The 14,803-nt window shown below is 39.4% G+C and overlaps 1 protein-coding gene and 1 pseudogene across 1 annotated transcript in view; one reads left to right on the top strand and one right to left on the bottom strand.

Moving 5' to 3' along the window:
- Nucleotides 1-14,803, bottom strand: part of LOC148364675 (semaphorin-3F-like) — a 117,312-nt gene that overhangs the window by 17,003 nt on the left and 85,506 nt on the right. Inside the window, exon 10 of the mRNA XM_088338856.1 lies at nt 11,573-11,687. Within this exon, the coding sequence (XP_088194982.1) occupies nt 11,573-11,687 (115 nt within the window). The remainder of the gene's footprint in view (nt 1-11,572; nt 11,688-14,803) is intronic.
- LOC148364677 (U2 spliceosomal RNA) lies at nt 15-279 on the top strand (annotated as a pseudogene).

Raw genomic sequence — 14,803 nt, 5'->3', positions numbered from 1 at the left:
GCTTTAGGGCTAGGACCTTAGCTTAGCCTTTTGGCTGAGAGTAAGTGTCCCGGCTCCTAGGCTTTGTAGCGTTTTATGAACTGACCGATAACGGATAATGGATAATGAATAACGAAGATAGAACAATAACCCTTAAAAACCCCAAAACCCCCGTGTGCTTCAATGAAGGACATTTAGTTCCAATCGATTTTTGCAATCGGGAGATGGAATAAGAGCTTGCTCTGTCCACTCCACGCATCGGCCCGGTATATCAGTACCTTCGGGAACGGTGCATTGGCACTGATCGCTGCTTGGCTCTGTGGCTAGGACCTTGACTCAGCCTCTTGGCTTTGTAGCGTATTATGATTTGACCGATAACGGATAATGGATAATTGATAAAGAATATAGAACAATAAACCTTAGAAAATCCCCCCCCCCCCTGCAAATGGTAAAATCGAACCCGGATGGTTCACTTCCTGTTAGTAGATTGCAGGTATAGCTTCTCGAGACTTTTCAGAGGTATACAGGGTTTGTACACCTTTTTGACGAGTACTTTTTACGGACCTGCAATGTCAGTCACTTTTCCAATTTCTTTGGTATATTTAAAAGGAAAAATCTGCTATAAATCATGTATTTTGCATAGCCACATTTATCTCTGTGATTTACATATGAGATTTTTAATCTTGCGTGTGCATTATTCAAGACATGATTTTTAGATTTTGAGTAAATCTCAATTATGTTTGTTTTTGAGACAGATCTCTGGGTAAAAATGACGGTAATATGTAGCCTACTTTTCCGTTACAATTTACCCCTGGGAAACACTACCTTAATTTTTTGCAAAGCCCCTAATAAATGTTCAGAATTGTTACGTAAACCTCGCACAATGCACATTTCATTGTGGCCTGTTTAGGTGTAGCATTCTCTCGGACGCGACTAGTATGGGGTATGGGGCGATGACGCTTCATAGGAAAATGCCGTACAAACTAAGTCCAGCTGCAGTTAATCACAAAGGAAGAATCAAAACCACTAGAGAGCAGTGTTGGCCTAATTTTTAAGCGTATTTGTTGAAAAACATTGCAACCATTTTAAATATTTACAAGCACTTCAGCTGGATTTCAAGCACTTTTCAATCCTTGAAAACACAAAATTAAAATTCAAGCAATTCAAGCACCCGTATGAACCCTCCGTATACTTCCAGGCTTTGGGACAGAATGTAAAAAACGTTTCAACCAACTTCGATGGAGTTCATTTTCAAAAGGATCTACAGGATCATTTTTTGTTCGAAGAATCCCGGGAAATGGGTAAATTGACCTTAAAATGGGAAACAAAACGGCAAACTCCCTGAATGTTTTCTCATTTTCAACATTTTTTTTACGAGTTTTTTTTTATGATAGCCGGTTAACATTTTGCAGGCATATCTAAGTTAAACCAGTGTTGGGTGGGTACATTTTTAAACTTCCAAGGGATATGTATGGAGCCAATTTCTGAGGGTTGGGGATTTTTTTGAAGGGTGTCCACCAATAAAATAATATACAGTCAGTTGGGGAAACACAGTAAAAAGTTTATATTCATATTTTGTTTGATGTACAGCCTTTTAGAGGTTCCCAGATCCAATTGTATGACAAACGCAGTCATTCAAGTATCAGAGGTTAGCAGAACCTCGACGGGGATCCCGAATCCAAACTCATCGGACACTAAAACTACAGTTCCTGCGAGCCGTCTGGGAATAAAAGTAAAACATAGATGGTCTGCTGGAACACGCCTCTAATAGGAGCCATATGCATCCAACATGACTGAAGGCTGCAGGCACTTGCGAACCCCACATCCACTCTGTTGGATTTAATGAGAGAAAAATGCAAGCCAAAACAAAAAAGGAGGAGAAAAAAATTAATATATGAAGTTTGACAGGTGGAGTAGAATAACAGTTGAACATCTAGGGCTAGTTACAGCTTTGCAGCAATGAAAGAGGAGGGAGGCGAAGGATTTTTCACTTGTTTTAACTGGCCTTGAATAGTGAAGGACAGTAATTGCCTTTGGTGCGGCACATGAAGTACAATAAACATGACAACCTTTCCTCTCCTCTCTTAACTTTTGATGTTCGCGACAAGACCGATTGTCTTTTGAACTTTTTGATTTATTTGTCCGATAACGCGAGTAGGAGAAAAGAGGTGAATCATATTCATTTAACTGAGGACAAACAACAAATGTTTTAAAATTTAAATATATGGTTGACAACAAAACAATCCAAGTCATTTATTAGATTTAGACTTTATCATGGCCAAAAACATCTAGTAGGAAAATGTATGGGGCGGCAGTAGGTCAGGAGGTAGAGCGCTTGTCTTGGGATCAAGGGATCCCAGTTTGAATCCCGGCTCGTCCGTGTTACATGTCAAAGTGTCCTTGGGTAAGACACTGAACCCCTAATACCCCAATATGCAGGTTAGCGTCTTACATGGCTGCAATACAAGGCCGCTATTGGGAAATGTGAAGCACACTGTAAAGCGCTTTGGGAAGTCATTGACTTGAAAAGCGCTATATAAATGCAGATCATTTCATTTCATTTCATTTATGGTTAAAATAAACAGAGCAAATGTGAAACTCCACTCTGATTGTATAAAATGAGTTACACTTTAGAATTGGTGAACCAAAATAAAGTAAAAACATCTATACAATGCATATAATAAATAACCAGAATGAAAAATCACATAGAAAAAAATAAAGTTATCATTTTTGTTTCAATTTCCCTTTCTTTGTTTGCTTTAAATTTCTGCCTGTTTTTGTTACTTGTCTGACTCTACTATAACTAAAGCTGTTCAGTACGCTATTTTATCATATTCAAAGTGATTTTATTAAATATACTTAGATAATGCAAAAAAGGGGTCTAGATAAGTTGTTTAACTTCTTCCTGCACACATAAAAAACAGAATTATGCTCTTTTATTTTTCTTTACAGGCAATAGGGTTCAGATTAAAACCAGTTAGATCAAAATCAACCCATTAGTTGGTTATATTTGACCTAACGTCTGAGTTGAAAAAGGAGAAACCCGAACTTAATTGTAATTTTACTCAGAAACTTGAGTTACTCAGTTTTAATTGTTAAAAGATCACATGGACTGTAAATGGGTCAAAACAATGCAAACACTTGGCTATTTGTTTAAAATGTATTACTTAATGGACAGTGACCGATTTATACCTCAAAGTAACCCAGATGTTTCCAGTTTTAAACAGGAAGTGACAGGAAGTGACCAGGTAATGACCCAACATTTATATTTAAAAAAAAATACGTGAATATGTTTTTTTTTAAAATTTACTTAATGGGCAGTGACTGGTTTAGAACTCAAAGTAACCCAGAAGTTACCAGTTTTACACAAGGGCCAGGTTTTTAACAGGAAGTGACCAGGTAATGACCCAATATTTATAGTTAAACATTTATCTATCTATCTACCCTGGTCATATCCCTCGAGAGGGGTGACCGACAGCAAGACAGAAAAAAAAAAAAAAAAAAATAAAAAAAGGGAAAAAGTAGCAAAAAAACACACAAAAATTTGACCATAGCCACCCCAAATGCCCAAACAACCAAACAAGTTAAGCACCTCAGCACCCAAGTGTGTCAAGCTTTCATCCCTCCAGATGAAAACATATTTAAGTAATTATGTTTTTTTTTTCTTTGCTTAATAGGCAGCAACCAGTTTACAACTTAAAGTGACCCGGAAGTTACCAGTTTTACACAGAGAGTGACAGGAAGTGACATGTTTTTAACAGGAAGTGATCAGGGATTGACCCAACATTTATCGTTATACTTCATGGGCAGTAACCGGTTTACAACTCAAAGTAACCCAGAAGCAGACATGGGACCAAGTCACACATGTGCAAGTCTCAAGTAAGTCTCAAGTCTTCACCTTCAAGTCCCAAGTAAGTCCCAAGTATTTTTTTCTTGGGCAAGTCAAGTCACAAGTCAAGTCCCGAGTCTTAGATTGCCAAGTCCAAGTCAAGTCACAAGTCATAAAAACAGCGACTCGAGTCGACTCGAGTCCAAGTCACTAAGTCTCAAGTCCCCATGTCTGCCCAGAAGTTTCTAGTTTGACACGGGGAGTGACAGGAATGACCCAACATTCATAATTAACAAACTTAAGTAATTATGTTTTTTTTAAATTTCCTTAATGGGTAGTGACAGGTTTACAACTCAAAGTAACCCAGAAGTTACCAGTTTTACACAAGGGCCAGGTTTTTAACAGGAAGTGACCAGGTAATGACCCAATATTTATAGTTAAACATTTATCTATCTATCTACCCTGGTCATATCCCTCGAGAGGGGTGACCGACAGCAAGACAGAAAAAAAAAAAAGAAAATAAAAAAAGGGAAAAAGTAGCAAAAAAACACACAAAAATTTGACCATAGCCACCCCAAATGCCCAAACAACCAAACAAGTTAAGCACCTCAGCACCCAAGTGTGTCAAGCTTTCATCCCTCCAGATGAAAACATATTTAAGTAATTATGTTTTTTTTTTCTTTGCTTAATAGGCAGCAACCAGTTTACAACTTAAAGTGACCCGGAAGTTACCAGTTTTACACAGAGAGTGACAGGAAGTGACATGTTTTTAACAGGAAGTGATCAGGGATTGACCCAACATTTATCGTTATACTTCATGGGCAGTAACCGGTTTACAACTCAAAGTAACCCAGAAGTTTCTAGTTTGACACGGGAAGTGACAGGAATGACCCAACATTCATAATTAACAAATTAAGTACCGTAAATTCCGGACTATAGAGCGCACCTGATTATAAGCCGCACCCACCACATTTTGAGAGGCAAACCGATTTTGTACTTACACACGCCGCACCTGTATATAAGCCGCGTGCGCCCACATTAAAACATGTAACACAATCACAAAATTAGCCCAAACCCGGCTTTGAGTCCTGCGATTGTAACTGAATATAAAGTGCACAGTCCAAAAAACCACAGCCGGCAAAATGAAGAGAAAATGATACCGGTACTTAAAGTTTGATGCAGACCTGCAGAGTCCGGGTACCCGTTGAAACTAATCCAAGGAAAAAAAGTCTATATTTCCAAAGGTAAGGGTGGGAAAAATATATATCCACTATTGTCCGCCGCGACAACAGGCCTCACTCACCTTTACCCCACTTCCCGTCAGCCTGCGTTTGCTCCGCCCCTCTTTTTTAATTCGCAAAACATATCAGAATAAGTATCTCAAATAAATACATTACAAAAATATACAGGTGCAAATACATATTATACATCGGTTTCACTTATTTACAAAGAAAGACGGTACACCGAAAGAGTTTTCAAAGCTTTAATTATAATGTTGTAACTTTCATCCCAAACCGTGCCTGTGAAGGGTAGCAAAACGCTACTAGCAACACGCTCGCAACACAGTAAACGGGTCTGTTAAAAAAAAAAACATACAGTGCTTGTAGAAAGCACGGTGACCCGTCCTCTTCTTCCTCCTTATAACTGACGTCATCAATGTCGTCTTCCCCAGTATAGGAAAGATACTTTGTCATATAGACGTCGTCCCACGCTCCCTTATTAAAAAACACGCTCACAAAGTGAAGTTTACGTGCAGTAGCTCTGTTTCCTTCTTTATCGGACTGCTCGTTTGCTTTTAGCTTGAAAGCCACGTCATGTGCCTTTCTTTTTGCAATTTGCATGATGAGGATACGTCTACGCTGATTTAATTTGTGCACAAGCTAGTTGCAGTCTTCCTCGGCGCATATATTCCACCGGTCTAAATCTTACCTTTTGTACTCGAGCACCGCTGGCGGCTGTTAGTAAAAATTACATAAATTGGCCGCATCACTGAATAAGCCGCAGGGTTGAAGGTTTGGGAAAAAAGTAGCGGCTTATAGTCCGGAATTTACGGTAATTATGTTTTTTTTTAAATTTACTTAATGGGTAGTGACCGGTTTACAACTCAACGTAACCTAGAAGTTACCAGTTTTAGACGGTAAGTGACCAGGGAATGATCCAACATTAATAGTTAAACGAACACCAGTAATAAGGATTTTTAAATTTTTCTTTACTTACTGAATGGTGACCCGTTTTCAACTCGAAGCGACCTATAAGATACCAATTGCACACAGGAAGTAAAAGGGTGCGAGCCGTTTTCATCTGGAAGTGAAATATTACTACAAGTAATACTATACCGCTGTTATCGCTTAACTTTATTTCATATCGTGTATAATGTAAGAATGTATACATATCAGCATAGATGGTCTTTCTGTTTGAGTAAATATTGAAGATGTATCTGCCAGGCTTTCGGTTGTCATGGTGCTTTTGGTTAGGACGGCAAATCCCTACACGCGCTGAGGTATGAAAATGACAGGTAATGGCCGCCTTGCAGCAACAGAAACGCTCGTTGATGAGCAGGAAGAGCTCGAGAGGAATAAATCTTCGGGAAACTGGAACAAGTTGTTTCAGTGTAACATTTTGTGTGTAGTGCGCAAGATCAGACGGAATCTCCTGCGTTTGCCCGCGAGCGTCGTAATTACTTCAATAAAAGGTCCGTGATTGCAGGGAAAATTTGCAAAGACTTCATCTTGGAGTTCACCTCAAATGTTCCAAACGCACTGCATGACCCTTCACCTGACGTCGTAGGCACGTCATGATTAGTGTTGGGCATGTTACTTGAAAAAAACGTACTGTAAATTCCGGACTATAAGCCGCTACTTTTTTCCCAAATGTTCAGCCCTGCAGCTTATTCAGTGAAGGGACCAATTTATGAAATTTTTCTAACGGTAAGATTTGGACCGGTGGAATAAGTGCGCCGAGGTAGACTGTATCCTCATAGTTTACGTTCGAATTGTAGACTGCATCCTCATAGTTTACGTTCGAATTATACGTATGACAAAGGTTCATTCATATAATGAGGAAGACGCCCTTGATAGCTACAATTATAAGGAGAAAGATGAGGACGGTTTACCGTGAATTTTGCAATTGCGGTACGGCTTTTTTTAACAGCTGCGCTTCGTGCGTAACGAGCGTGTTAGGAGTAGTGGGGTGGTACCTTTCACAGGCACGGTTTGGGATGAAAGTTATATTATTATTATTAAAACTTTGAAAACTCTCTCAGTGTACCGTCTTTCTTTGTAAATATGTGTAACCATGTATAATATGTATTTGCAACTGTATATTTTTGTAATGTATTTATTTTGGAGACTTATTGTGATATGTTTTCTACCGTCGAATCAAAAAGAAGGGGCGGAGCAAACGCGGGCTGACGGGGAGTGGGGTGAAGCTGAGTTAAATCTGTTTGTTGTTGCAGCGGACAATAGTGGATATTTATTTTTCCCACCCTTAACCCTCACCCTTAAATTATTCACTAATTCTTCCAAAAAGTTAGAAACTGTATTACTCCATGGTAAAGGTAACTAATTACCAGGGAAAGGAACTATTTCTTTTACTTTAAAAATAAATCGTAAGTCAAAGAACCACCGCGGAGACGTCTATGACCGGAGTTTACTTTAAGAGATGGGATTTACGAACATTTTTAGAGAACTGAATGAGCTGGCTTTTTCGGGTTCCCAACAGCTCTTGAGGTTGTTTTTGTTGCTTCATTCCCGACATTACCAATTATTATGTAACATTATACATGGAATGACTTAAAAATGGGGGAAGAACAGAAAAATAACAACAATGGAAAAAAGAAAGAAAAATACAATAACAAAAAGAAAAGGAGGTGAAAAAAGAAAAATAAGTAATACTTTACAATTTATATAAGAACATTAGCACTGGAAAATACAGGAAATATAGTTAAAATATTTTAAAAAATTACAAAATAGATTAAATAAAAAAAAAAATTAACAGGAGGTAGAGCGCTCGTCTTGGGGTTCGATTTCCTGCTCCTCCAAGTTAAACTTTTTTGTTTATGTTTTATGTTCAACTAATTCAAAGTCAACAACAAAGAATCCCTTAAAAATGTGTATTGACCAATCACAAATGAAAAAAAAGACATCTCCGAGGGAACTGGCTGTTGATTGGTGGGAAGTTGACCCCGTACGTTCACTACGTTTTGTTCGCAAATGACAAAAGTCAGATGCTGTCAAAACTAGCCCTCATTCGCCTTTTCTTTCCGCGGATTTGGAAAATACTATATTGGGAATCGCTATCAAACTATATGGTATTCGCTATTTTGAATGGTGGTATGATCCAAATACACGTGACGTCAACAACTCTGAGGAAAGTGGAAAACTGTGCTGCTGAAAACAGCGTCAAGTGTGCCATTGCCCTTGTGAAGCCAGAGTAAAGCACAGCTTTTGACCGTCAGTAACGATAACGCCGTTGTAACGGCGGAAATAGTTATTAGTTCGATAAAAATAACGCTGTTAGAAAACAGCAAATTTAGACTTGTGTTAAAAGCACACATGTAGGAATCCTTCCTCACAACAAAAGCAGGGACGACTTCAAAGATACTACAACCCTTAACTAATCCCATCAGTCATGCTAACTGCAGACAAGACTAGGGTGAGCCACAGGAAGCTGGTCAAATCCAATCTGCTTGTTCTTCTGACAACTCCCTACTGTCAGAGTATTCCATTTCCCTTGTGTATTTTCCCTTTCGGGTTTGGCGTCGTCCCTATCAAAGGAGGAAGGTTACAGCAGATCGCGAATCAATCGAAACCTGTTCCGACTTGAGGGCTTTGTTTTCTGACTCTTGTGGTAAAAAGTCATGTACAAGAGTTCTCACTTTGGACCGCCAGTTTTCCTATTTGGGCATGGATACGTACAATAAGAGCCAGAAGCTTAACTATTAACAGATGCGGAAGGGTGTTCAATTTTCTATGGCAAGCAGCGCTTACCAACCACCAGGGTTGATCGTTTCATTCCAGCCCACAGTCATTCAAAGTCAATGGGTTCGAGTCTACATTAGCATTAATTTTATCTAAAACTTAGTTCCCTACAATCCCAGTATAAATGTTCTGATTCTATGTAAGAGCTAATATACATGCTATGGCTGATTATTATCAACAATCCTCTGTGTGACCTATCCGAACAATTTTCAGAAAAAGATTCTCTTAAATCCTTACTGTATTTCTTTGTGTACAACACTTTCTTGAACCCAAAAAAAACTTAAAGTTTGGGTGTGCTTTATACACGCGGTTTTACGGTGGGACATAAGCGTATTTAAAGCAATGATTGATCAGTCGAAAAATATGGCTGACCATATTTTTGAAAACAGGATTCGAACTCAGATCGGAGAGATGAGAGGGCTGATCCTTAAATACTACACCAATATGATTTTAGATGACACAGAAAAAGGCTTTATTTTTTATGTCATCATACTGTCTATGCTACTTGATTCATCCTGAAGGCAACACAACCAGGAAGTAGATGTTTTTTTATATACTTTAATTCAACTCAAGTAAATAAAATTAAAGCACTTCATTAAATCAACATAAAATGTACAATATCCAAAATACTCACACCCAAAAACAAATAAGTACAATAAATAAACCTGACTGTTTGGAATAAAAAAAAAACTGTACAAAAATTAAACAACCCGGAAATAAACGTGTCCTAGCAGCAGCTACAGGTATGGTTTCTTTTTGTTTTTTATAATAATTATTAGTCATCACACCGTTTTCACTCGGTACAACGTTGTTCAATACGTGGGGACGTGATTGAAATATTTTATTGACAACATGAACTATCAACACAATACCAAAATAAAACTTACAATGTATTTCTTTAATGCCTTTCAAAGTCCGATTCAGTGTCAATAAATATTTTTAACCATGGCCTCAAGTATTCAGCAATGTGGTTCCGTGAGTAAAAATAATGTGATAATAAGATCAAATGTAAAATATTTCCCTGTGTCACCTATTGGTCTACTGTCGTGGTTAAGAATTGGTGATGTCATTGCTATAATTTGGGCTCAATCCCTTTGTGACAGTTCTTAACAGGTTTATGGCTTATAATACTTAGTTTGATCTGAACAAAAACTACATTTTATACTGATTTTTCATCAATAATTAGAGGTGCGCGTTACATATGAATGAATGAAGCAAATCCAAAAAAATGGCGCTAAAGACCTGTCTAATAGAAATGTAGCTTGATACACCCTGAGAATGGCTTATTTTCAAGGAGGATGGGTGTCTAAATTGTCCCACTTGCATTGTCACGTTTCTGACTTCAACACCTTTTATCCAAATACAAACAACATCAAATCTAAAACTTAAATAAACTGTTTGTTGGTAAAATTAACAGTCTTTTCAATTTCCAATGTGTTTACGTGAATTACGTCAAAAGAATAGGGAAGTTTAAAACGCCATTTTTTTCCAAGCAAATCCTGATAGTCAATTATTGAGTAGTCATTAAAACCTATACCAGGTGCTGATTTTATATTTTAAGTTTTACCTTAAAAACAAGAAAGAAAAATTAAAAGAAAAAAACACTTAAATTGCTTTTAATTATCGACAACAATGACACACACTAACTATAAATGAACTGGTTACATTGTTACAGTATATGTTCATTACTTTTTATTATTTACATAGGGTTATTCTTGGCTCTTGGCTTTTATGGATATTTTTTCCAAATATAATACTGTATATTTTGTATTTTCTTATAATCATTGGATAAAAGGACGATCCAAACATAGTTTTGTTAGTCTTTTTTGATGACTATAAATATTCTGAATCTGAATTTGTTGCTCTTTTCATTTCGAATTCCCAATTGTAAAAGGCCAGTAGAAGTAAACAGGTACAATGTTGCAAGTAACATTTGAAAAAAGGCTAATTTCGAAACTGATACCTATTCCTCATATTGGTACTCAGCTATAAGATTTCATATAAAAAATAGGGCGGCAGTGGCTCAGGAGGTAGAGCGCTCGTCTTGGTATCAAGAGATCGCAGTTCGAATCCCAGCTCCTCCGTGTTAATTGTCGAAGTGTCCTTGGGTAAGACACTGAACCCCTAATGCCCCCAATAAGCAGGTTAGCGCCTTACATGGCTGCACGGCCGCTATTGGGAAATGTGAAGCACACTGTAAAGCGCTTTGGGAAGTCTTGACTTGAAAAGCGCTATATAAATGCAGATCATTTCATTTCATTTCATAAAGTGAAAATACTGAAAGCTAAACAAAAAAATCCTTTAACAGGAGGTAGAGCGCTCGTCTTGGGGTTCGATTTCCTGCTCCTCCAAGTTAAATGTCAAAGTTTTCTTCGGCAAGAAACTTAATCCCTAATGCCCCTTTTGGGCTGGTAAGTGACTTGCATGGCTGCCTCTGGTAGGTAAGTGTGTGTGTGAATGGGTAAAACGCTTTGGGAGGTATTCAGTGACTTGAAAAGCGCTATATAAATGCAAATCTTTGATTTTTATCAAATTGGTTGTGTATCTCCACTTGTAAGTCATATAACTCTTTAGTATTTTAAATGCACTTAGGCATTGACTGTATTGCCACCTAGAGAACAGGAATGTAACCGTATCCAGCTGATTGTTTTTCAAGTGAGTCGGGCATGACCTTGAGGCGTGAGGAGCTTTATTACGCTTGGCAAGGATGAATTTAAATTGTACAGAAAGGTCTCATGTCTCACATTAAATTTAGTGTGTGCGAAGAGTTTTGGTGTGGACTCACTGAGCTCGTCAAAGTGCGTTTCGACGCCGTCGCCTCCGGCCACAGAACAGATGAGACGAGCCTTTAGAAAAGTGCTCCACTTGTTCACCAGACAGCAGTGTCCGCCATCGTCGTTCTGCAGAGAAACAAGGACGTCAGTGCTATCTGATCGTGACGCATCTCTCACATATTCGTGGCTGACTTGCAGCTGTGCGAGTTCAAGCTAACTGCGATGGCTCCGCTGTTTTTGTTGGCCCGTTGGAACAAAAAACCTGCTCCGGGTTTCAACTGAGGCCATGTGTGCGGGGGAGGTCGTCCAATTTTTACTACTGAGGTAGGGAATCAAAATGATTCATGGGCTGGAAATTATGAACTTTGTTCACGCCTTACAGCCCGTCCGAATGATTTGTAAAAGTTGAAATACATGCTAAGTCTCTGTGACACATAAAGACTTCCAGTTTGACCATAACGTTGCCTTAGAAGGGAAATGAAAAGGCTTCCTGCACTGAGGCCAGTGTTAAATCAAAACTGCATTCCATTGCATTGTATACGCAAGTGTCAAAGAAGAGTCTTTTGAACATACAGCCAACAAGATTTTTGGAGCAAAAACAACCTTAATGTCAGCTTGTAAACACCCGAAGCTACAAATTGAAACTGTGCAAGCAAAAACAGATAGAAAGTAAGCAAAGTCAGCAAAATGTTATCTTTGTTTAGAGAAACTGATGACAAAGCCAAATTTGAGCATTTCCCCATATTATGATGCACGTCAGCAGAAGTATGATTATTGGATGTCTCAAAAATAATTTCCCGAGAGATTCTCTTGTGATGGGGTTATGAGTTCTTTCTCCTTGACTATGTACACTCAAAACGTTAGGGGTCAACACTCTCTCTCTCATCTCTCTCATTAGCCGTACCGCTTATCCTCATTAGGGTCGCGGGGGGGCTGGAGCCCATCCCAGCCATCTCCAGGCAGTGGGCAGGGGACACCCTGAACTGGTTGCCAGCCAATCGCAGGGCACACGGGGACAGACAACTCATTCGCTCATTCACACCTAGGGACAATTTGGACCGGCCAATTCACCTGAAATGCATGTTTTTGGAATGTGGGAGGAAACCGGACTGCCCGGAGGAAACCCACGCAAGCACGGGGAGAACATACAAACTCCGCACAGGAAGTCTGGAGCTGGATTTGAACCCATGACAGGTTCCCATGACATGAACTGTGCCGCACAAGCGCTAACCACTGCGCCGCCGTGCTGCCTAGGGTCAACACTCATAAATGATAAATCAGCTCAGTATTTACAATGGGAAATCCTTTTATGAGCTGTCAACACGCATGTTCTGCTGAGCATTGAAGTTTTTGTTTGTGCATAGGAAACGATAATCAACCAGGCAGTGAAAGGCAATATTTGCCTTTTCTATAAGCCTATCGATGAAGGCAATATGAATGCGAATTCAGCATGTGACGATGTTAGATTTTGATAGAAACTAGAACCCTTAAAAAAGAATGCAGGAAATGGGAGAGAAAATGGCGCGCTACCAAGCTTGAGGTTTTCCATCAAACCTGGTGTGACAGCTTGTTAAAGTATAAAGCGGCCCTTGCCTCTGCAAAATCGGCCTACCTTTCGAAGGTGATTGCGTCTCAAAAGAACAACCCCAAAGCCCTTTTTGACACTGTAGCATCGCTTACAAAGCAACAGCCTATCGCAGACAGTTCGACACACTCTGCTCAGGAGTTAATGGTCTTCTTCACTAAGAAGATTCAATGCATACAGGAAGAAATTGCAAAAGATATTGTTAGTACCACACGTATTAAAGGACTGAAATTTACAGATGCACGACAGGGTGGCTGCCCTGGGAAAATGGCCGGTTTTAGTGAACTGTCACTTGATGATCTCAAACAAGTGGTGAATGCGGCCAAACCGACAACTTGCCAGTTCGACCCGCTCCCAGGTTCACTTATTAAAAGTCTTTTTAGCGTCCTTGGGCCTTCAGTTCTAAATATTATAAATACATCACTCTCCTCAGGTGTAGTTCCAGCAGCTTTTAAGTCCGCCGTTATTAAACCCACACTGAAACGACCCAACCTTGATCCAGAAATATTAAGTAATTACAGACCTGTGTCAAACCTACCTTTCCTCTCTAAAGTACTCGAAAGAGTAGTGGCACAGCAGCTGAATGCTTTCATATCGGAGAATAACCTTTTTGAATCCATGCAATCAGGATTCAGGGCTAACCACTCTACTGAGACAGCTCTGATCAAGGTAACAAATGATCTCCTAATGTCAATGGATTCTGGCGCTTCATCACTTTTGCTGCTGCTGGATCTTAGTGCTGCTTTTGACACAGTGCGCCACAATATCCTACTAGAACGGTTGGAAAAATGGATTGGTCTCTCAGGAGCTGTCCTCTCGTGGTTCAAATCCTACCTCTCAGATAGGACGCACTGTGTTAAATATGGTGAAACGACATCTGAGCCCTTTAATGTTACCTGCGGTGTTCCGCAGGGTTCAGTGCTCGGCCCCCTACTTTTCAACATTTACATGCTTCCATTAGGTGATATTATTCGCAAGTACAATATCAGCTTCCATTGCTACGCAGACGACACTCAACTATATCTTCCGTTGGAGGAATCTTCCACACTAAACTGTGGAAATTTGGAGGCCTGTCTCACTGAGATAAAAGAGTGGATGTCACTCAATTTCTTGCGTCTTAACTCTGAAAAGACCGAAATGTTAGTCATTGGTCCTTCTAAATGCCGGGACTTATTCTCAAAAACTGCTGTGAACATTGACAAATGTCACATCACACAGAGTGACTCAGTTAAAAATTTAGGTGTCATATTTGACCCTGATCTATCCTTTGAGATGCATGTAAAGCAAATTACTAGAACTGCCTTCTTCCATCTTCGCAACATTGCTAAAATCCGTTCAATACTGTCTCAGTCTGATGCGGAAACAATAATTCATGCATTTGTTACCTCCCGTCTCGATTACTGCAATGCACTACTCTCCGGTCTCCCGAAGTCCAGAATCAAGTCTCTTCAGCTAGTACAAAATGCCGCAGCGAGGCTTTTAACCAGGACAAAAAAGTACGATCACATAACACCGATTTCGGCTAACCTGCATTGGCTCCCAGTTAGCCAAAGATGTGACTTCAAAGTTCTCTTAGTATTGTACAAAATCATACATGGACTTGCTCCCTCTTATCTTTCAGATCTGATCTGCCACTATGTCCCGGTCCGAAGCCTAC

Source organism: Urocampus carinirostris, chromosome 6 (assembly GCF_059441175.1).
Source record: "Urocampus carinirostris isolate Australia breed hairy pipefish chromosome 6, RoL_Ucar_1.0, whole genome shotgun sequence".
In the NCBI taxonomy this organism is placed as follows: Eukaryota; Metazoa; Chordata; class Actinopteri; order Syngnathiformes; family Syngnathidae; genus Urocampus; species Urocampus carinirostris.
The sequence above is the reverse complement of the archived record's forward strand: the minus strand, read 5'-3'. Positions and strand labels throughout refer to the sequence as shown.